Source organism: Lissotriton vulgaris, chromosome 8 (genome assembly GCF_964263255.1).
Source record: "Lissotriton vulgaris chromosome 8, aLisVul1.2, whole genome shotgun sequence".
Classification (NCBI taxonomy): Eukaryota; Metazoa; Chordata; class Amphibia; order Caudata; family Salamandridae; genus Lissotriton; species Lissotriton vulgaris.
This window is the reverse complement of record NC_141696.1, coordinates 621,677,065-621,701,252: the sequence shown is the minus strand read 5'-3', so window position 1 is coordinate 621,701,252 and position 24,188 is coordinate 621,677,065. Positions and strand designations below refer to the sequence as shown.

The 24,188-nt window shown below is 40.0% G+C and overlaps 1 protein-coding gene across 18 annotated transcripts in view; it reads right to left on the bottom strand.

The window, feature by feature from the left end:
- The window catches only part of ABI3BP (ABI family member 3 binding protein), a 1,784,442-nt gene that overhangs the window by 614,996 nt on the left and 1,145,258 nt on the right, over window positions 1-24,188 (bottom strand). For 11 of the 18 annotated variants that reach the window (XM_086934483.1, XM_086934484.1, XM_086934487.1 and 8 more), the window contains 2 exons: window positions 22,114-22,188; window positions 20,327-20,401 (listed from right to left, as the gene is read on the bottom strand). The exons of the other annotated variants lie outside the window; for them this stretch is intronic. In XM_086934483.1, the coding sequence (XP_086790609.1) occupies window positions 20,327-20,401; window positions 22,114-22,188 (150 nt within the window). The remainder of the gene's footprint in view (window positions 1-20,326; window positions 20,402-22,113; window positions 22,189-24,188) is intronic. 18 annotated transcript variants of the gene reach the window in all.

Sequence of the window (24,188 nt, the reverse complement as noted above, 5' to 3'; positions counted from 1 at the left end):
AGAGAATGATCCAAAGAAAAATAAAAGGAAAGGTTTTGATACACACTAATTTCTCAAAGATACAAAATTCCATTGCTCTTAGCAATGGGCACAGTATGGCAACATCCAGAATGGTCCACATAGACATGTTGGCATGCGAGATATAGTGATAAGAATATATGCAATTGTTTATTTATTGTGCTGCTAAGTTGAGATAAATGTTTTGTTTTGGTAAGGTTCCAAGGTCCGTGAATGTATTTATGATGGAAGAATGAAATAAATGAGAAATAGAATATGTTAGATAGGTTTGTAATAAATTATTAGCAAACCATCAAAGCTGGGATTAGAGAGTTTTACATAAAAGTCACATAAAAAATGGAAAACATAATAATGACTGGTTTCGATTCACTTTCTTGCTTATAATTTTGGTCACTACGTTTGCACGTCAAGTCAAAGGAAGTTAACTTTATTGTATCAGCAGTTATGGCATAACAATTAAAAACATTCCCTAAAGTTCATATTATATAAAATGCCTAGTAAATAATCATGTGCCATACGAAAATCAGCAGTATGGGTATTTGTGTGTGTATTCAATAAAATGTTGAAGGCAGGGAGAACATTCCATCCTGCAACTAACTATAATTGTGCCATTTTTGAACAATAAGGTAGTTTTTATCGCGCACTTACAGGTCGATTTGCCTATTTAATTCAGTGGGTAAATTGCTTGATGAGGCCCGGGCTTTGAAGTTCCAATCTTTCCTCATTGCCTTTAGAGACTTATAAGCAGGATTTCAACCCTTTGTGGGGACAGTCAAGCAGAAATTGTGTGTTAGAAATTGGATCTCTAGTTGATAGAGGTATGCATCCCGTCGAAGTAGGGACCACAATCCTAGTCAGGGTAAGCTAGATACAGACTAAAAGATATTCTGTGTTCTCCCTCTGGTCGCTTGGCACAAAGCAGTCAGGCTTATCAAAAGCGGCAAAGCGCCTTGAGACTTCACGGTGATAAGTTGCGCTATATAAGAAACTCTGACATTGACATTGACAATGTGTCAAGTATTTGTGCAACACACACACAGTAAAACAATAAAAACACCGCACAAATTATCCACACAGGTTTTAAAAAATAGAGGATAATTTTATGAATAAAACAAGACCGAACCATTGGTCCATTGTGACCAATCAGGCTTTATTATTATTATTATTATTATTAAGCTGTTTTATAGCGCGCACAATTACTCCGGAGTATCCTGCCAACTTGCCAGGCCAACTACAAGTTTTAACCTCCATCGACTTGCCAAAATGAATAGATAGATACGGTGAAGGACAGATCTGCTCCGCAGATACTCATTTTGCTAGATGCAGAGAATGCCTTCATCATAGTCCACTGGCCTTTTATGAGAAAGGTTCTGGTAACATTCGACTTTGGACGTGAATTTGTGGCTTGGATAGGATTACTGTACACCAGCCCCAGAGCTACGGTTAGGGTAGCTTCAAAGAGGAACCAGACAGGGTTGCCCGTTATCTCCCCTACATTACACGCTGATTCTGGAGCCACTGGCCTGTCTGGTCAGGGCCCACCCAGACATTAGAGGCATCCAAGGCACCGGAGGTCATCACGCAGATGAGCAGATATCCCTCTATGTAGACGATATCCTGCTCCACATTCTGATATTATAGCTAGTTAAGGAGTATGGCAGACACGCAGGATACAATATCAAATGGGGAAAGTCGAGGCTATACCCCGTTGGAGTTGCTTTAGACCCATGTGTTATACCAGGACATCTACATATTACTGAAGAATACTTTACAAGTTTGGGGCCATATATCTACATACGTGAGGCTGACTGCCTTGCTCATAACAGTTTAAGCGAGTACTGGCAGGATTCTGAGAAAATGTAGCAAGATGGAGAAGACTTCCCCATACGCTGCTAGGAAGAGCGGCCATGTATAAAATAATAATGCTCCCCAAACTATTATATATATTTCAAAATACATATCATAAGATACCGGAGGCCATTTTTGAGGCAATTAATGATGAGCTTCGTACGCTCTTGCGGGATGGAGGCCACACTAGAGTTGCACTGCAAACTCTGCAGCGTGGCAAATATAGCAGAGGCATCGCCCTCCCGGATATCCAGGACTACTATCGAGCCGCACACCTGACGGTAATTAGTGAAGGGAGCCATACCCCGGGAGATCACCCCACATATGCCATAGAGAGACTCCAATTCCCGAAACATACTTACCTTCACTAGCTCTATATTAGGCAGGAACACGAGGTGTACTGCCTGCCACACAGAAAACGATTGAGGCCTGGAAGGGGGAGGAGCGTCAGATGAAATGGGATGAGAGACTAACTAAAGCCACACCACTGTGGGAGGGCAGGCTAATACCTGAACTGACGAAACCACAGGGTTTCAAGTAATGGGACATGGTCGGAATTGCGACCCTAGGTGATATAATTAAAAGGGGAGACCTCATCAGATTTGCGGACCTCCAAGCTGAATATCAACAGTTCGATATGCAACAATACAAATATTTACAATTGCAGCATGCTTAGAGGACACACAAACCTGACATTACAGATATCCCAGAATATGCACCACTAGAAGGTAGACTGCTCCAGGAGGAGATACCCTCGAAGGCGGTCTCCTGGACATACAGAACCCTAATAAACAACATCCCTGACAGACTGATACCCCTCAGGCGTAATTAGGAGGAAACACTGTGCCTGTTAGAGGACATAGATTGGGAGGCAGCACTAATGCATCCAAGGGATGTTGCGATTAAGCTTCGGTTAAGAATAATACAACTTAAAATCCTGCACATGGTGTATTATAATAGGGTGTAACTCCATGCAATGGGTAGGGCAAAAACGCCTAACTGTTTACTGTGTAAAACTGATCCAGGCACCTATATGCATATGCTATGGGAATGCCAGCGGATACAGAGATATTGGTCCAGAATAATAAAGGAATGAAGTGCTGTACTTGACACGCACATCCCTATGGACCCCAAATATATTCTACTGGGCATCCCTACAGATATCGATCGCCCCAGATATAACCTCCTATTGTGCCACCTGGGACTCATAGTTGCCAAAAGAGATGTTGCCAAGCACTGGAGAGGGGAAGACCTGCCCACAATGGTCAATTGGTGAGCCAGTATGGACTTATATATGGGAGCCGAGAAAGCAACCTATATGGCCAGAGGATGTCCCCAAAAATTAAAGAAAATGTGGCTGCCTTGGTAGGGTCAGAGACCCAGTACTTATACCCAAATGTACCTTTGAAGGGAGGGTGACCTTGAACTGCACAGGTCCCCTTTCATACCAGTCCTGTTTGCTAGCTTTCTGTGGGGTGTAATCAGCCCTTTGTGTGGGAAACAGGACACTGTCTATTTAGATAAGTATGAGCTCCCCCACTCTCTCCCTGCCCAGGAAGAGATATCAGAACGCAGATGAATCCAGATGAGTTCTTTGTCACACCAACCCTTCCTGCATTTGTGGCTGTCTAAAAGGAATACACAAAGTGTAGCTGTCACCCACCCTAGACGTGTTTCGGAGACAGACTGCAGCCAGACAGAGTTAAGTTAAGAGCAGATAAATGTTCTCTTTCTAAAATGTTAAATCCATCTTTACCACGCAAGAGGATTTCTCATTACTATTCCAAATATATTAAACATGATGCAGCTACTCCTTTCTAATCAGGAATTACAGCTTAAAAGTGTATTAAGGATTTCCCAATATTACCTTATGAGAGGAGTAGGCCTCACAGTAGTGAAAAATGAATGTATGTGTTTGTCACTGCTAAAATAAGTAAAACTAAAAGGTACATGTGTTACCTTTTGCTTACACAGTACCCTTCCCTTAGGGCTACCTAGGGCCTACCTTAGGGGTGACTTCTGTGTAATAAAAGAGGAGTTTAAGGTTTGGCAAGTGGTCTTAAATGCCAAGTTGAAGTGGCACTAAATTGCAAACACAGTCCTTGCAATTGCAGGCCTGAGATAGGTTTGAAATGCCATGTGTGTGTGTAGCACAATCAGTGCTGCAGGCTCACTCCTAGCATTTAGGTTCCAGGTCCTGGGTATATGGTATACCACTTTACAAGGGACTTACAAGTAAACTAAATATGTCAATGCTATAAACACCAATGTTACCATGTTTAGGGAAGAGAGAACATGCATTTTAGCACTGGATAGCAGTGGTAAAGTGCTCAGAGTCTAAAGGCCAACAAAAAGAATTCAACAAAAAGAGGAGGAAGACAAAACATTTGGGGTGACCTTTCAGAGAGACATTTGCCAACACTGTGTTCATATTTTATCACATTAAACGCCTCTCCTCAAGAGAAGGATGTTTTTTCTGTCATTTGCGATCTCAAGGTGGCATTTCACAAGGTTGAGGGGGACTAAAACTAGGTCCCTATAAAAGTAATCATGACCACATTGTTGCTGTGTGCAAACAAAATAGTAACTGTGTATTATGGAGTCAATGTTAGATAATCAAATAGTGTCCTGCATCCAATGAAGTCAAACAGCATTGTCGTTTGGACTCTATATTAGGTAACCTTTTTTAATTATAATAATGACTTTATGATGAAATATAATGCAGATTGTCTGATGGTAAATCGTACTGCCAAATTTGACCTTTTAGATGTAAATGATACTATCTTTGATGTTAGAACTAAAAATTAACTTAATGAAGATTTTCTGATTTTCTGAGCTATTGCACAGATTCCTTTCTTTTTACATAAAGTGCCTTTGGGGTTGGTTGAAGTCATTGGATATCTGAATACATGCTTTTCCTTTCTACCATGCAAAAGGTAAAAAGTGCTACTGCCGCAATTCTGTGCATCAGCCACACTGAGCTTGAAACTGAAGGACAAGAGCCACTATCAGTTTTTTAGAGATATATTTGGTGAAGACCATGGAGGAAATTATGTGGGTTAGAATTGTGGGGTCATTTGACTATTGAACCATTAACTTAAGTCCATAATGCCACCTCCGGAGAGTGTTTACTTCCCCTCAATCTACACTGATAATGTTTGTCAGGTTGGAGTTAGGTGTCCAAAATGTCAATCATCTTGTTACTATTAAACTTCTTGTAATGTGGGCAAGGCTATGCATAAATACCTAGGCAAATGTTTTTTAAGATACAATGAATGTCCTGTTCAAATATAAACATTCTCTACATCTATGGGTAGATTATGAAAAGGAAATGTTAATTAATTTGAGCAATGTGCCAAGCAGATGTCTCATACTGCTAAGATGAAGTGATAATATTGAAAGAAAGTGCTGCATGATGAAAATAATAACATATATTCAAAAGCTGTTCAGTCCAGGCCACTTACAACATCGAACATATATTGTATATCAGTTGTTCATTTGAATTTACTGCCTCTGAGTTGTTGTATTGCAAGACGGGGTAATTCATAGTATAGCTAGTGTCACTTCTCCCAAAATAAATAAGAGGATGAATTGCACTTTATATTTATGTCCTGCATATGGCCAACTATGGGAAAAGTGGATTTCACCTCTTCTATTAAACTTTGCTTGTGATGATGGGAAGGCTGGACAGAGGTATGTAAATTAATAAAGCTTATGAAAGTGCAATATTCTATTACTATGTTCATATGACATACGTGGGGTAGACAGAATCTCTTAATGTGATGATTATTTGGCAACTATTAGTGACTATGTATTTTTAAAAAACTTGGTATGATATTGTAATATATGAATTTGTTAACGTTTTCATTTCAAGGCGGCAACTCATTTAATGTTTTTAGAACTGAAAATATGATATGGGTTTGCTACATCTAAAATATATTATTTGTAATTAAAAATCAGCAGCACTAAAATTTGCTTAGGATAATTGCAAACATGATTGGATATGGTCAACCAGACAAAGCAAGTGAATGCTTTCCAGCTGTACTGTTTACATGACATTTCCTAATTCAGAATTCTGGGCTGATTGAAGAAAGTCTTAATTTTGTTACCCAATTGATATGGCTCCTTAGTGGAGGTAATAGTTTCTACTGTTGTAGTTCCTTGGCTCGCTTCATGTTGTTCTGTAGGCCAAACAGTTAACAAAGTACAGTATTATTTTAAGAAATGGTGGAGACATGGAGACAATATCTGAAATAAACTGAATATTGAAGACTTTAATTGACAAAAGAATGGAAAAAAGATGGTTTGTTGTATGAGTAGTCGTCAAAATAGCAAGAGTTTCAAAGTTTTTACCAGGAAGCACATTCCAGTCACAGCCAGTAAGCTGAATGCGATAGGATGTACATAGAGAAAACGGTGAAATGTTCAGAAAGAGACATCATTGTTTCCTATGTTACCAAATTATTCATCCAATTAAGTGCCTATTGTCTTTTACCTTGGATCAACTCTTGCTGCACAGGTGAGGTTTTGGCTTTTTGGATCTTTGAGGTTATAGTATGTGTTTCTGCTGAAAGAAATAGTAAATGATCGATTGTTTGGTGTGAGATGTATGTGCAGGAAAATTACAGAAATCTATCAAATTAAAGCTGCTACAAAAATGAAGAAATAATTAACAGATTGCTTGTGGATTTATGCCTGTATTATCCTGAAAAGGACTAACAACATGTTTGTTAAGAAATAGTAAAATTACATTAAACTGAATTTAACCCAAGATTGCTTGGTAACACCAACAACAGGGGACACACAGACCAATGGAAAATAGTATCCTTCATGTCTTTGTACACTACACATTCCTCTTAACAACTGTGATAGTGCAATGATGGTGAAGTTGCAAGGTGTTAGTGATGATTTTAATTTAATGCAGAACTATAATGTGTTATCAGCAAAGAGGCATAGAACGAAAAAAGTGAATGGCTAGTCTCATATCCCTAAATGCTCTAAGCTCTAAGAATAGGCAAATAAGCACAGACACCATTTTACTTGGCAATCCCGCTTCCACTAAGCTTCACTGTCTAGAAGAACAGTCAAATCACATTAACATTAATGAGAATTACATTTTATGAAGATGCATGAGGTTATAGAAGAAATAGTGGTGGCTGAATATGATCTTTTGAAAGGAAAAATAATGTATTGGTGGCAGAAAATGTTAGATTCTTTACCCAATTTTGAATCCAGCTGCTCAGAAGATGCAACTCTTGTCATTGTTGTTGTTTCTTGGCTCACTTCATGTCTTTCTACAAAATTGTTACAGAATGAATGCAATAAGTTTTAAAAGCAGGTGGAGACAATGTCTGAAAGAAAGCTGTGACTGAAGTCCGATAATTTCCATGATGATATCTCATCAGACTGGAATAAGAAGAGTTTGATTCAAAGAAAAGTCGAAAAATTATTTGTACTATGGCACCCCCAAAAAGCAAGAGGTTCACTATTTTTAGCAAGATGTACATTATGGTGGAAGCCAGTAAGCTCAGTATGACTGGCTAGACAGCAAAAAATTGTATAATGCTTAAAAGAGTTTAGTAAATTAATGATCTAGGGCCAGATGTAGGAGCCCAAATACCCGTCGGTAACGGCCGATTTCGGCAGTTCCCGACCGGTATTTGGGTATTGTAATGTAGGGGGCTAGAAAATTACAGAATCTGTATATTTACCGATTCGGTAAATTTACAGATTCGCTAAAATGCCGAATCAGTAAATATACCGATTCTGTAATTCAATATGTAGGTGGCACAGTTTACAGTGCCACAGGCCCTTAGAAATTAGTTATTTACCAGCCAATGCTATTGGGTGGTAAATTACGAATTTCTGTGTACATGCACATCTGTGCATGTACACCTGTGCCATGTGGCACACATACATGCCCTAAGGGCATGTATGTGTGTCACATGGCACACAAGCCAGAAACAGGGGTGCAACAGGGTGTCAAAGTGACACCCTGTCCCCCTTGGAAATTCGGTATTTTTACCGATTCGGTAATTACCGAATCGGTATTTGCTATTGAATCCTATGGGCTTCAAGGCCCATAGGAATCGATGGCAAATACTGATTCGGTAATTACTGAATCGGTAATTACTGAATCTTACCGATTCAGTATTTTTACCGATTTCTTTTCCTACATAGTAATTACCGATTAGTAAATACCGAATAAGTAAAATTCGGTATTTACCATTCGGTAATTTGCTATTACCTACATCTAGCCCCTAATGTTTAGTTTTTACCCTCTGTTGACTCTTGCTGCTCAGCTAAGATACAGGTTGCCTCCATATGGAATTCAGTGGTGATTGTAAGTGTTTGTGCTGGAAGAAATGTTTTAATGAGCAGGAGTTTGGTATGATATTTGTACGTTATAAATAATCTGAAAGCCATAAACACTAGGATGGTACATAAGATGTTGTGTGGCGTTTTAGGTTCTGAGTAAATTTTCCTAATTCATACCCTTATTTTGGTACAATTCACATTGCCCTAATATAGGCTAGAAATAATTCCCTTATTTAGACATAGCCCATGCAAACCAAATACAGGCATGTCTACTTCCACCCGTACTAAACGTCACAACGATTTCTAGGAAAAACAGCTTAAGCAGTAAGGGATTTTCCCCTTGCTTGAATATTGATTTGTCCAAGAAATCATGTACTTTGCAAAGAACTACTATTCCCTAGGGGTTCTTTCCTGACGTTATTATGCCTGACTTTACATCAAACTATTTCTAATCAAAAAGGGGGGGGGGGGAGGATCACTTGTCCTGTGTAACCTGGGCACAGTTTTCACTGGGATGACCCTTGGTAAAAGACCCTCATACACGTGTAGTGATGGTGGTATGGGCGGTATATCTTGGTTCTCCGCCTTCGTTTACACGTCTGTGCAGAATCATGGGGTCAGTTGGTATGCACCCTCCACCTGGAGGAGAACACCCTAGGTTAAAAACAGTAGTGATCAGTGATAGTGGGTGATAAGTGAGTGAATATCTAAAAACAATCCAATCATGCCAGGAAAAATACACTTTAATTGTCCGGGATTGAATTGTGGGTTGAGGATATAGTAGAATATGTTATTAGAAATAATTAGGATTCATACATATTCTATCCACTGGTGTTCAAACAATGGTCGACATGTTTCAGCCTGCTGTCGCCTAAAAAGGTCGGTATGGCTTTCTTCGGGACCAGGTGAGTTCCGTGTACAGAGTGACTGATGTCTACTCTTTAATGAGGGCCAAAGTTGGACCTGTGAGTGAAACAACAAATCATTTTCTAGGGTGTGGGTCATAGGGACGTGTTCATTACTTAGACAGTATTTACAAACGTGTTTAATAAAAAATTACTAATTGAGAGTAGGCTTCGCTTGGAAACTCCCTGCTTAAAGGGAACGTCAACCACATAATCATCCTAACACACAAACACAAATGGGACAGTAAACTTCATTGGAAGTATGCTTAAAAATCAATGCCATTCTCGAATTTTCTAATCAGCACATGCTATATGGAGGTCTTTTGAGTCATGGGACATGCTTTCTGATGATTTCACATAATTGTTATAATGGGATATCTGTGAAGTTTGATATTCGAAGTCGCTCTTAAATTAGGTATATCTGAATATTCCTCTTATCAGTGGAAAAGTGCTCCCCACTACTATGGAGGGAATCCTCTTTTTACATATGTCTGAATATGTTAACCCTCATAGTGACTTCTGTAAACAGGGCTCTATAAAGCCGTTTTTACAAACATTAGTTAGGCCGATTACACATACCTTTCATGGGCTAAACGATTAGCTTTTCAAACGTGCTCCAGGAGGTAAGAAGGAGGGGCGCTTCTACAAAAATAGAAGCAGACATTTAATGGACGGGACAGGCGATCACTTATCTGTGTCTTTGCCTCGTTCGTTTGGTCCGCGTTCACCATACCTCGTCGCTCTCTTCTCCCGTGTGCAGCTTGTGCTGTCTCTTCCTCTCTTGGGCCCGGATGAGGAAGATACTCTGTCTTCCGGGTTAAATGATAGTCTTTGGTGTGGAAATTGACGAAAGACTATGGGGAGACGGGAAAAACTCCGTAAAAGGTTGATGAGGTGAAAAGACCTAGTTAATGGCTAAAAAATAAAAAATAAAAAATAAGCAATCTACAAAGGGCTTGTTCCTAGATGTAAAATGGGCAGTAAATTAATGCCATCTTTTAGGAGTTTTTAGGGTAACATCTCCTTCGAAGATTAGGGAGCTCTTATGAATGATGTAGAAAAAAGGGGGAGAAAAGGGGAAAGAGGGCTCCCGTCTACGGGCGCTTCACCCTAATATCCCTATGTAACAACGTTAGGGAGCACCTATCTGATAGGTATTCGTCCTGAATATGCAGCATTAGCAGTTAGTTCAGTTTGGTTATTCAATATGGAGAACTGTTAGACAGCCTAGTTGTTCAATGGTTATTTCTTATAAATTCCTGATATGTGGAGTTAGACATATGTATTCTCCATGTTAATGTAGGTATTCGTAAAATGGTCGTTCATACTTGCAGAAATTAAAGAAATGTAAAGAAATTTGGTCACAGGATAGACAGAGATTCTTGTGGGTTCCAAAAACTCTCATCTGTTCAGGCTTAGCCAGGGGATGTTGTCATTCAGTCCCTGTTGGTCAGTTCCCAGACGATGGACCCACCTCTGTTCTTTTTCGAACAGGATACGTTCTGCATTGTAATCTTTTTTCATCAGGGTCTCTAAGATGACCCATTTGAGGTCTTCTACTGTGTGTCCCTTCTCCAGATAGTGCGCTGCCATCTTAGTGGTGGCCTTCCTGCATTTCACATTGCTTCTGTGTTCACAGATCCTCTGTCTTATCTTTCGGCATGTCATTCCAATGTAGCGCATGTTGCACGGACATGTGATCATATAGATCACATGACTCGAATTACAGTTGGTGTGGGTTCTTATGTACCATTTCATGTCCGGTAAGAGTTGGATCATCTTTGTTGTTGTTGTCAAATGACAAACCGAACAGCTTCCACAGGGGAAGTGACCTTGGACAGGTGGAAGGTCCCAAAGTCGTATTTGTTTCATTCCTTGTTCTGGTTGAGGTCTGGTATGGACTAGGATATCTTTGAGGTTCTGGGTCCGCTTATTGGCGAATCTTGGTTTGGGCCATGTGAGATTGGCCGAGGTTTATTTACTATTGACTTGGTTGGAAGCCGGACTATATGTCGTGACACAGGTCATGAGGTCTTGTTCTTGGTTTCTGGGGTTAGTTTCTAGGAGGTTTTCGCGATTCTGGTTCCTGGCTCTTTTTTTACACTTCTTGATCACTTTCTTGGGGTAATCTCTTGCTGCAAGTTTGACACATAGGTCATCTGCTTGGTGTTGGTATTCCTCGGTTTTACTGCAGTTCCTGCGTAGTCGTAAGAACTGGCTGTAAGGGAGACGTGTAAACGAATGCGGAGAACGAAGATATACCGCCCATACCACCATCACTACACGTGTATGAAGGTCTTTTACCAAGGGTCATCCCAGTGAAAACTGTGCCCAGGTTACACAGGACAAGTGATCCTCCCCCCCCCCTTTTTTGATTAGAAATATTTGAGGTCAAGGAACTTGGTGGGATCACAAGCATTCCTTCTCCCTATTTTTGATTGACACATTTACATCAAACTAGACACCTTTAGGGTATAAATATGCCTTCACTTGCTCTAGCAAGACACAGAGGTTCGGAGCAGTTCGACTATCTACTTGCTGACGCAGCTCGCTACAGCAAGTACCGAAGGAAGCCAACCCTCCAGCTAATGCACTGATCGAGAAGCTGTCCTTTTTCTCGTTGAGAATCCAGCTCCAGCGTTTCCAAGTTCCCCTTGCGGGGTGTTGGGAAATCAAATCCCGAGACTGAGATACCAGACCTCATTCATTCTAAACTAAAGGTATGGAGCTGATTAGATAAACAAAATAGGGGGGGTGGGGTGCACACCTTAATTTTAGTAAAATTAAGGTGTGCACCCCACCCCCCCTATTTTGTTTACCAAATCTAAACCCATCATGGGGTAGCACCCGTTATATCACAGAGGAGCAGTGAAGTAAAAGAAGCGCAAAAGACTTTCCACACGTACGGAGTAAAAACCTGGGGTCAAGAAATAAATGCAGTTTATTGGGACATTGGCACTGTAAAGCGCGATTTCATTTGGGAACATTTTTGCAGCAACACAAATGAGAGCACTCCATTCTGAAACGGCGAAAAACATTTAGTCTTTAACACGATAGAGAACTGTGTTATGGGTAATGCAGTCTTGAATGAATATGCAGGCACAACAAACGCCTCCATGGCGGGAAAACAGTAATTAGAACCGTAATTGGAAGGTGGGGCCTTGAGAGGGAGAGATTTAAATAAGGGTGGTTACCAAGCGCATTTAGTGAAACTGACTGGGCTGACGGAGTGGTGAGAACGCCTGAAACAGGTATGTGGTAGTATCTGATTTAAGCACTGAGATGACTGGAAGATGAATGTTTGGTTTGAATATAGCACAGTGAGTAAGTGGGAAAATGTGGGATGTTGCTGGATGAGAAATACGAGTGCATGAGTGTACATAGGCTGAACGTTTTTTCTTTCGTGTGTTTTTGAGTTGTTTTTGAGTTGTGCAGGGTGAGAATGGAAGAGGGAATATCTTCAGGATGAGAAAGGGGGAGTAGGTGAGTGTTGCATATATTAGAGTATACATATCGGGAGGAAATGGTCGAAGATGCACGTGTTTGCACATTTTGTGTGAAAAACGGGGAGCGCAGTATGAATGCAGTACGTGAGGGACAAGGTGGGGCGTTAATATGGAGTGGGGGTGTTTAATACATTGGGTGGCAACTTCGAGAGTAGTAGGAGAGCAATGTTATGTCAATGCGGAGACCACCTTTAGATGATAGGGTTTCGACGTAGTCAGTGTCTACATGTCATAAAAAGATATTATTTCGAAATGGTTTCAGAAATCGTTTTGTAAAAGGTTTTTTTGTACGCAATGAATGTGAGTCAAGTAACTAATGAGATACTATGTATTAAGCATTGACATGGTATGATGTCATATACCTAGTATTGTATGATGTTAATGAATACGTGTTTCTGTATTAATTTCAGCGCACCCTGACGAAGAGCACCTGATGCTCGAAATGCATTGGTCTTTTAATAAACGCTGTTTTGGATGAACCCCTGCATCTGTCGTGTTTGTGCAAGAGGTCCGGATGGGCACAGCACTCACATTAGAAATTTGAAAATGGCATAAATATCCCGTGTGTGGATTGAAGTAAAGGATGAAAAATTTCAGATTAACATAATAACTATGGTTGATGGTGGAAAATATTGGTCAAAAAATCAAAACGAAGAAAGTGTCTGCCAGATGGCGTTATGCAATTGTGCGGCCGGCTGGAGCAACAAGTTGTCCCCTCTATTCACTTCATGGAGCTGATTAGAACCTAAGAGAAATCTTGGATAGATTCTTGGCAAAGAAAACTAAACCTATTCTACACCACACTTACACGTACAAAGTCATCACCGCTACATAAAAACTCACTAGACGCAACAATTTTAAATTCAGCAGAGACCGCAACACCAACACTCTTCAAAGAGAAAACAAGCAAACAGACAGAGCAGAAGCACTTCGGCCTAGCTAAAAACAACCGACCCAGCAACTTACCTGAACTGGCAAACGAAATACAAAGTTAAAAAAGGACACTCGTGGGCAATCTGTAGTAGTAATAACAGAACCTGCCACGAAGGTTGCAGAGCAGGCCCCTGTGGAGTCCCCCCAAAATCAACATGTAGGTCACAAACACCGACTCACCTAAAAACATCGTCAACCACAGCAAGGAAATCACTGTCCAGGAACCAAAGACGAAGGCAAGTATACAAAGCACGACTAAGCCAGCTATTGTACAGGAAAAAGAGGATCTTCACGGAGTCAGTATAGAAAGGATTGACACAATATCTAAAACCCAACCCCTACACTGGGTCAAACAACACGAGCTAACAACACATAAGTGAACAGTGCCCCTGGAAAGAAAGAGTCAGACATTATTCTGCTTATTCCGGAATTCAAATCTAGAGGAAGAGTGGGCACCCTAAACAGGGGTAACATACTAAGGCTTATCCACTCAATTGAAAAACAAAAAACATTAACACAGCAGACTGGCTCGCAATTGAATTTCACTACAAGGTCACGAAACAACTAAGACAATATGAAAAACAAACAACCTAGCAGATTTAATACTGGGGGAAACGCTCAGATTTTCTTAATGGGGAATAAAGCTCGAAGCAGGAAAAAGACCAGCCTACCCCACCCCGCTCCTAGAAGAAAGAAAAAAAAGAACGCTTACAAACAGTCAAATCAATACTGAAAGGAGCACATAGTTACTCCCCAGGACTCGATAGCAACCTATCACACCTAAAATACAACCCAGCAATCTGATTCAAACAGGGCAACCCTACAGCGGACAATAACCATAGAAGACACAAAGTGACAAAGAGCATCAGGCCAGACCCTCACGAAAGCTGAAACACCTAAAATTCAAATATGCATTTGGAATATCATAGGTCTCTCTGACAAACTGGAGAACCCAGAAACATCAAACTATTTAAAATCATTTGATCTGATCCTACTCCGCGAAACCTGGGAAGAGAATGAAATACCCCTACAAGGATATACAACTCATACTTACCCAGCAACCAGAGGGTCTTCCTATGGTCACAGCTCAGGTGGCCTGGCGTCACTTGCCTCAATACTAACTATCGGAACAATGGAAGAAATCAAAGTAAAAATCACTCCCCCTTGTGCGATACAGGCACGAGTAATAACAATCGGAAACAATCAGGTTGCTCAACCACTATACATCATAAACACATACATACATCCAAAGAACAGACAAAAGGGGCAAGAGAACTTGTTAGCGAACTGGTAAGACTCATGGAGGAAAGGGATATGGAGGACATACTCCTAGCAGGTGACTTTAATCTTCACCTCTTTGGTGAGAAATCAGATAATGAAATATCACTGGAAATGGACATCACGTGGGGAATACCAATCCAATCCACAGCCTATCCAAATAAGCAAACAAGATGCTCAAATCAACTACTGAGAGACCTCGAGCAGTTAAACTTGAGATTACTAAACGGACGATTTATAGAGGATACACTGCCAGCATCAGCATATTTCTCCTCCACCACTTCTTCTCATCTCCACTTCACCCATGCTACACTACCACTGTTCAAAATAATAAGCTCGTTTAAGGTTGGAGAGAACAGCCAAAGTGACCATTTGCCACTAGAAGTGAAACTAGGCGTGACCAGCAGGAATGATGTGGAAGTGGAGTGGAGAAATATTGGCACAGAGCACACAACTAACTATAGATGAATAAGGTGCAAGACTGACAAAGTAGCAGAATTAATAACCAGCACAAAACAATCTTGCACCAGATAATAAGCTCGACAAAGAACCCACTAGAGGCCTGGGAAGAATTCAGAAGGGAAGCTAAAAACCTAAAAAGGGAATATGCCGTGCAACACATTCGGCAAGGTAACAACATCAGAGATAAAAAGCCTAAAACGGAAAATAAATCAGATCCTTAGGCAGCTCCGTAAACTACCAATTAACGAAGGTCTGCAAAAGGAGCTGCGAACCCTAAAGGCACAGCAAAAGAAGAAGATATGGGAAAGGAAAAGGCAATTGAACGACGAACTCTGGGCAAAAATTGTGTACGACTCGAAACAGAAGAACAGCGCTAGATTTTGGAAAACAATCCACAGCCTCCAACGGGCAGGCCACAAAGTCATCAACTCAAACATATCTGAATCTGAATGGGCACACTACTTATCAAACCACTTTAATGTTAAAAACCCAGAGGGGAATCCACCCAGAGGCGGAACTCGGTTAATCGAAGCGCATCCAAGCACCAACAACACTGAAATACACAAACATGAAGCAAACGACGACTACATAACAACATTACCCCCGAGTAAGACCGCAAATCCGGATGAGGAAGCAACAATAAGCCTCAAACCAACTGCAAACAGAAAGGAAAAAAACCATGCAGCAACAGAGGCTAGGATCAGGCCACAGATTTCAAAAGGCAAACCAGAGGGTGCTCCTGGCTCCAATGGAATCCCGCCAATAATCTACAAGCAAGACGCCGACTTTTTGGCGCCAGTCTTCCAGGAAATTAGGGAAACAACAATAAGTCCAACATCCTGGAGAGTTTCTATAATAACAGGGCGAAAGGAGCAATCCAAGCAACTATCGATTTATTGCCCTAATCCACACAGAGGCAAAGTACTATGCGGGAATCATCTTGGAGGAACTAACATCCTGGGCAACCCTAAAGCACATCATCCTAGTTAACCAAACCGGATTCTGTAGAGGCCAGGGCACAATAACCAACATCACGGCGCTAACTCTTCTGACAGATGCGGCAAAAACTGCCAAGAGCTCGCTATTTCTATGTTTCATAGATTATAGCGCTGCATTTGACCATGTAGACCAAAGTAAACTTTGGCGGAAGCTGGAAAAATGAGGAATTCCCGGGCCACTCCTACAGCAGCTGATATTATTACACACAACACTTGGGTCAAGATCAAACTGGGCTCTGGAACGCACCTTTCAAGGCAAATCAAAACCACCAAAGGTTTGAAGCAAGGATGCGTCCTAGCCCCAATGCTGTTTAACCTTTTTCTCGCAGTTCTCCCTGGAGAATTGGAGAATACCAAATCGCATGCTCCGCGGCTGGGAAACATCTCACTTTCAAATCTCCTATATGCAGACGACCTGGTCCTAATCAGTCGGTCCCCAATAGAACTTCAACATCTTCTGGACGCCACCAACACATTTTCCATATATAATGCATTAAAGAACAATTTACACAAATCAAAAGTCATGTCAGTGAACTATAACAAAACAAATAAACTTGCATGGTTCCTGGACGGACAGAGGCTATATCACCTAGCCACTTATAAATATTTAGGCATACTTTTAGACAGTAGAGGTTCGTTTAAACACCAATTAGAGGCTATCCGCCGGAAGGGTACAACATTCTATTTTTCAATGAAGCCCTTGAAGAAAGCTCTCCCTGACCGGTCACTGGACCCCCTTCTACAGGTGATTAGAGCATGTTTATAGCCCATGCTCACATACGGCAGCGAACCCATGCAAGGGAAAGAAGCCGCAACACTAGACAAAGCTATCAGCTGAGCATACAGGGCAATTTTCCATCTGCCTAATTACGTCTCGCCTGCTCAAATCCGCCTCGAATTTGGTCTACAGAGACAAACAGTGGAGAAAAGAGGTGCCTATATAAAAAGCTGTCGAAAAATCAGAGGCGCCGAGCAAGGATCTTTAAACGCCCAAATCTGGACTGAACCCTCTACCCGAGAGAACTCACCCGCAAGGAAGTACTTAAAAGAATCACTGGAGACCTTGGGTCTAAACAATGTCTGGGAGTCATCCACAGACATCAAAAGTTTCAAAAAAGTGGTAATAAAAGCAACCAAAATGATATCATCTATAGAGGACAAAGAAACACTGACCAAGGGGGCTCAAGGATGGACAGTGCTGAAAGACTATAACGCACTGAAGCCGCAGGAATACCTAAAAACGGGCCTTACGCAGATGACAAAAAACACATTTTTAAACCTGTGCCTCTGCATCCTACCAATATTACCCCACCTGGCACCTTGGAGAAGGGGAGGAGAAGATAATCTCAGCCAACTCTGCAGAGCAGGGAAAGAGGACTTAATACATATAATCTGCATCTGCCTAAACCTGATGGACATAAGGCGTTCCTTATTTTGAGTTTTATGGAACCAAAAGGACATAACTAGTTGTAGGCAGGCTGTGATGCTGTGCTTTAATCCTGAAGAGACTCAGTTAAATTGTAGACTAACAAAATATTTTGATACAGTGGCTAGAAGACTCACGAGATAGCAACATGGCTCACCTAAAGCACCAGCACCTCAATCGCACAGCCTGCCCAGTCAATTGCCAAGCTACAACCACGCCAGAACATACGGGGCACATTGACCCTACAATTTTTTTTTGAATAGTTTATACTAAAACGCAATTGAGACTTTTATGATCTTACAGAGTGTGATCACCTTCTTTTCTTTATACTACAAATGTAAATAAGGTTTTTATAATGGAAGTTTTTAATATTGTGAGTTTTTATTAACTGTACAATAAAATAAATCAATCATACACCACAGTTATGCTTTAAAACTAATCTTCGGTTTTGGGCTTACATTTTATTATACTAGAGGGCACCTGGAAGCATGTTACCATTAAAATGCAGCCCTGCTTAACAGTTATGTACATTCTATCTGCATTAAGTGCGCCTCAGGTGGAGACACTGTAAGTTTTAACACGTCAGACCTTACAGGAATGGAAAATGTTTGGCTTTCTGCTCAACTCTAAGTGCCATCTCAGTATCACTGCTACTCTGAGAAAAATGTCCATGATGTAAGATAAACTTGCCCCAAAAATTCAACAAAGGAGAACTAATTTTGTTTGCCCTGTTTGGACTTTATTTAATTACAAGGGAGTAGCCAGAAAAATAAAATAAACTGCACTTTGACACATTTATGCATGTGGCAATAAATGCGCAAGTAAAGTGAGCAATCCCAACACTCCCTATGTAGAGCCATGGAATTGTACCCCTGGGGAAAGTTTGCAGAAAATGATGCAAAATTTTGAATAATATAGCATGACATTAAAGGAATTTGGCCAAAAATTACATATTTACCTGTATTGATTCATTTAATTAACCTTTCCGTCTTCTTTCTTTTTATGCTTCAATCTCTCCGTCTATCCATCACCTTTTTTATGTGTATTTCAGTCTTTCTATCTTTCTTGCCTTTTGTCTATTCTCCTTTCATTCCATCAGTCATTTTTCTATCTTCCTATCCTTCTTTCTATCCGTTTATTCTTATTTTGCTCCTGGTATTCTTTCACACATTCTTTGCATCTTTTCTTTTCATATTCCTTCCATTTGTTAATTCTTTCTTTATTGTTTTTCCTTCAATAGTCTATCCTTCCATCTAACACTTCGTCATATTTTTCTAATTTCTTTTCTCTCCTTTCCATTCATTTTTCTTTTCTATTTCTTTGATTTTCATTTTTTATTTCCATCATTTATTCTTTCTTTTCTTCCTTCCTTTTTTTTTGCACGTTTCCCCTTGTTTCCTCTGTTCATTTGTAACCTCGTAATTTCATGTTTCCATTTTTCCTTCCTTTATTGTTTGCAGTTTACTTGCTTTCATTTGCCCTGTCTCACTCCATTTTCCTCTAACATTTTTTTGACTTTTTAATAATTTGTCTTTCTTTCTGTCACCATTTCAGGCTGCTTTAACGAAGGTTTTCTTTTGATCCCCATGCCACAACTGTGTTGTTATAATTTTTTCAAGCAGATTTTATTAGCTTTAACTTGCCTGCAAGCCAAAGATAAGTGTTACGAAGGGCCATAAAACAATTGAAACTGCCTCAGTAGCACCCCCGCTTAAGTTGGTATAATGGGTGGATCCATACGCTCTTGTTTAAGTATTATGAAATCATTTTTTCAAGCAGCAGAGTAGAACATTGCTGTCAGACCCTCTCAAATTCAATGACTTCACCGATCAACAACTTATAAGTCAAAAATGTCCTTTTTCAAAGTGACTGCCAATGGATTATACCCAGTGTGCTTATTTATCGTAGCCTTTTCTCCAATGAGCTCAAAATATGTTTTTTTAAGTCTGCACATTGTGCAGCAGATATTGATAAGTGGAACAAATCCCCACCCTTGCAGTTTCATCTAGTTGCAGAGGCGCAAAATACATCACATAAGTATCATATATTGCAACTGTCCTTTCTCTGATTTTGATTTATTAATGCTTGGAAAATGTCCTTCGCCACTTACTTTCTTCATATTGTTATATAACTATGGAGCTGCACTTTCTGAAGATTGACTGTCAGTCTTCTTAGAGAGATGTCGCTCAATGTCGTCGCACGTGTAGATCTGTACAGTTTAGACAGACAAGGGTGATGTTTGCAAAACTGAGTTGCTATGTAGTGTCTTATTGGACACGTTCTAATGTCTCAGCAGGCACTTAGTTTACCAGCCACTCACTTGCACCCCACACCCATCAACCACAGGTGAAGTGAGTGAAGAGAGCCTTTAAATAAAAGGGCCCGAGTGCACTTGCTCGTGGCCAGTTAACCAGTACACTTCAGGTGTCTGTGTGCATTATTTTAGCAACATGTGCCCACATCACTACACTACATTGCTATTCAGCAAAAAAGGTTCATTCTATGAAATAGAAATTAAAACATGCGCACAATTCCCACAAAACATACACAGCAAATAAGTAAAGGTGGTTCTCACTTGGCCACAATGTAAATCACGCATTTTTTAGAGAAGCTGAGTCTTCCAGAAATAATTACCAGGATTTATGATCTGTATTTCCGTCCCCGTCGTTGTTTTTTCCATTATAGTAAAAATGGGAAGCTCGTTTGACACTGCAAAATAATGATTCTAATTATGAGGATGAATCAGTGGTCGAGGAGGTCAGTTGTGCATAGAATGAGCTGGTGCATGCTGGGATATGCTGCAGACCCCCCAAAGAGCATCTCAGCCTGAAGCATGATTTTAAGAAAAAAGAATTGATTGCCGCACATGGATCATGTGAGTCAATTTGCGTGAAAGCATTTATACTGAAAAAGCAAGCAATGATGAAAGGTTCAGTTCAGTGGAACAGCTGCAGCGTGCCATGCTGACTAGGGCAAGGAGCCATCAAAAATGGGCAAATGCTCTGTTGGCCAACAGCTGTTGATGCTTCAATCCCCAGCAAGTGGGATTGAACACAACACTGTGCCAAATGCAGAGGCAATACTATTTAACCAAAGAACGGGAACAGTAGGACGTGAATCAAGTCTAGAAGTGCCTGGAATAACATAACACAAATTAAGTGAACAAGAGAATGGAAAATTACGAAAAGTGAATAAACCGGGATATTATCTGAGCATGTTGGTAAAGCAGAGTCATACAAGGAATTAAGAACTTTGAGTGTTATGAGTTAGTGCCACCACATAAGTGTTAATTAACATTACAACAAGAGAAACTCAACATTGGTAACAGGTAGACAATTACAAGGCTAAAAGAAGTGTTTCAAAGAACATAATTGGTAGTAAAGAAATATAAAGAACCTTTTGATTTCAAATGCCAAGGAACTCAACAAAAAATATAACACAATAGCACCTGTTGTGAAAAGAGGCGCACAAGAAATTACAGGTATTTAACAAAACAACGCGGAGAGGAATAGGTGAACCACGTAGATACTCAAGTGTGTGCACGGAATGAAAGAACAATGATTATTAAGCGCAGGTTGATGGAACCTGCTACAGAAGAAACAGAAGTACCCGCAGTCACAACGAGGCCAGCCATGATGAGTATTACTCAATTCAAGTGAATGGAAACATTAAACATTATTGCCATAAGAAGCGTGATGCTACAACAAGAATTATGCAAAACGCTGGCAGTGGTGGCAGAAGATGAGGGCAGTGGATTTGCAAGCTTATGATGCAGCCAAAGCCACCAGAGAGTAGATCAAAGTATTAAGCAGGTTCTGTAAACCCATGCATGTCGATCCAAGAGAGCCTCATAAAATCAAGGGTATCGAAGCATGGAATGGGTGGACTAATGGAGTCAGAATAGCAAACAGCGGGTGAACAAGTGAATACATGAACATGGTTCATGATTCAGTTGCTAAAGCAAAAACAACCTATCACAATAGTAATGATGCTGGTGATCGGTGTCATGCGCCAGGAGCTTATAACACATGAGCATTCAGAATAGAAATAAGCATCCAACAGCAAGTTACCATGCTGGTGTCTGACACAATCAAGAGGACCAGATAAAGAATGCTGAATGCTTTGAGATGATGAAGTAGAAGATGATAATGGAAGCGTCAGATGGAAGCAGAGTATGTAAATGATGAATAGTCATGGAGTCTGCACAAATGATGCGCTACAGATCTATGAAGCCTTTTCAACCAAAGGCACACTGTAGGAGAGGCCAGGCAGCAGGAGCAAGTCCTCGGCATCGATGAACAGATGTAGCAGAAAGGAGAATGGAGCGCTGAATCAAATTCAAAGCGGAAAGAGATGCCAATGAAATAGTAACACAACTCCTTCAATGAAGCAACAAAGAAGTGCTGCGGAATCAGATTTACCCAGTGTTGACTCAGGCTCTTCGGATGAGATGTATATTTTGGCTGTGATGTACTGCTGGGTAATTTCATCATTTGCTGTAGAGTGGAAAAAGAGTATCTTAAAATTGTAGTGCTCTTCATAAATAAATGAGGACATACAGTGTATCACATTCTGCATTCAATTAGATTAAGGACCAGATCCTTTTTTATGGCATTTCTTACCCATTTACTACAATAGAAATTGAGCTAACAATTTTTTTTCTAATGCTACATTATCTTTTATAGGAATCGATCAACAGATGTTAGTTATGGGGGGAAAACAAATCTGCTGCATTGTAGCCATCAGTCTATAAAGTACTTCATTTGGGTTTGGTGGTTGAATGTAGGTTGGCACAGACACTCATTTTTGGTGACTAGGACTTCATTTTCATCATCTGATTTAGACCCAGAGCAAAACAGGAAAAGCAAAAAGTGAAAAGGAATGAGAGAGAGAAAGATGGGAGCACAGTGACAGAAGGCGAAGCAGGGAAGAAAAAGAAGAACCTGTAAGAGCCAGATAAAGAGACATGAAATGTAGAGTGGTGGAAGAAAGAGACATGAGGTGGAATCAGAGCTAGTGTTGTCATATTCTGCATCCTCCTGCAATCATCAGTGTTAGCTGCGGGCTATTACAAAAATAGGTTAGCTGTACTTTTCTTTCTTTCTCTTTCTTTCTTTCTTTCTTTCTTTCTTTCTTTCTTTCTTTCTTTCTTTCTCTCTTTATTTCATTTCTTTCTTGCTTTTTTTACTTTCTTTCTAGCATTTTCTCCTCTATTTTTTTTACTTATTTGTCTTTGCAAATTACGCACTGCTAATAACTAAAGATATCTGAGTACACGACAGGGCACCCTCAGTAACTAGGCACAAACTATTAAGCAGCTGGTTTTGCAATGATTTATGCACTTCCAGTGCCCACTGAGATTACAGAAAGGCCTGCATGGGTCTTTCTGTAACATGCCATGTTCTGACAGAGATCCACAGCAACAGCATACCAAAGGGGAAGGTTCTTGGGCTATTCCTCGCTTTTGCCTAAGTATGTAACAAGGGAAAACACATGAGTGGACTCAGATACCTTCTCAAAAGAAGTAGTTCTCAAAAATATGCTTGTTCTCAAGGCTGCTTCGATTTATAAGATGTTTTTGTCACCTGTTATTGAACGGTCTAAAACTCCTAACAAATTACTCTGGGAACTGGATTTATCTATATCACTTCCTATTCCTTCATGGGATACATTTTGTTATTCAAAACCTCTGGAGCAGTCCGCATCACTCAATCCTTATACTTAATTCATAGTAGAGCTCTTATTACTCCTGATTATATATACCCACGTTTTCCCCTACCTCTTCTCCCCTATATTTGTCCTGTTCTGCTTTCACTGGGACCTTAATTAACCAATTACATGAATGTTCTAATGTATTGAGGTTTTGGCAATCTATTTATACTAAATGCATGGAAATATTTCAATGTAATATTCCATTATCAATGCAAAATGTTTTTCTTGTCACTGCCTCACCTGCTTTCTTCTAAATATTTGTTATTTGATCTTTTTATTGCTATTGCATTTAAAGTGATCTTGTCCTGCTGGAAAGACACCTCTAAATTATCATTGTTAATATGGTGGAGTTATATTTGTGATGAAAACAGAATTGCTAATGTTTCTTCTCTCTCCCTATCTCAGAAACTTAAATATGATCTATTGTGGTTACCTTTTACTTCATATATTTCTACATATGCACCTGCATCTTAGCTATTATCTTAATCTTTATTTTTCCCCTTTATATATTCATTTCATACTTTATACTTTTCCTTTCTTTCTTTCTTTCTCTTCTTCTCTCCCTTTCTTTCTTCACTCGTCTTTCATTATCTTACTACATACTATATATAATTATTTATTGACCTCTATTATATCTCTTCTGTTTTCTTTTTTTCTTTTTCTCTCTTCCTAAATTATTTGCCTATGTTCTATTCCTCTACTTTGGTTGTTATATCATATTTGTATTGTGTTTGTATATTTGATAATGTTTTTCTTTCTCTAAAACTCAATACAAATAATTAAA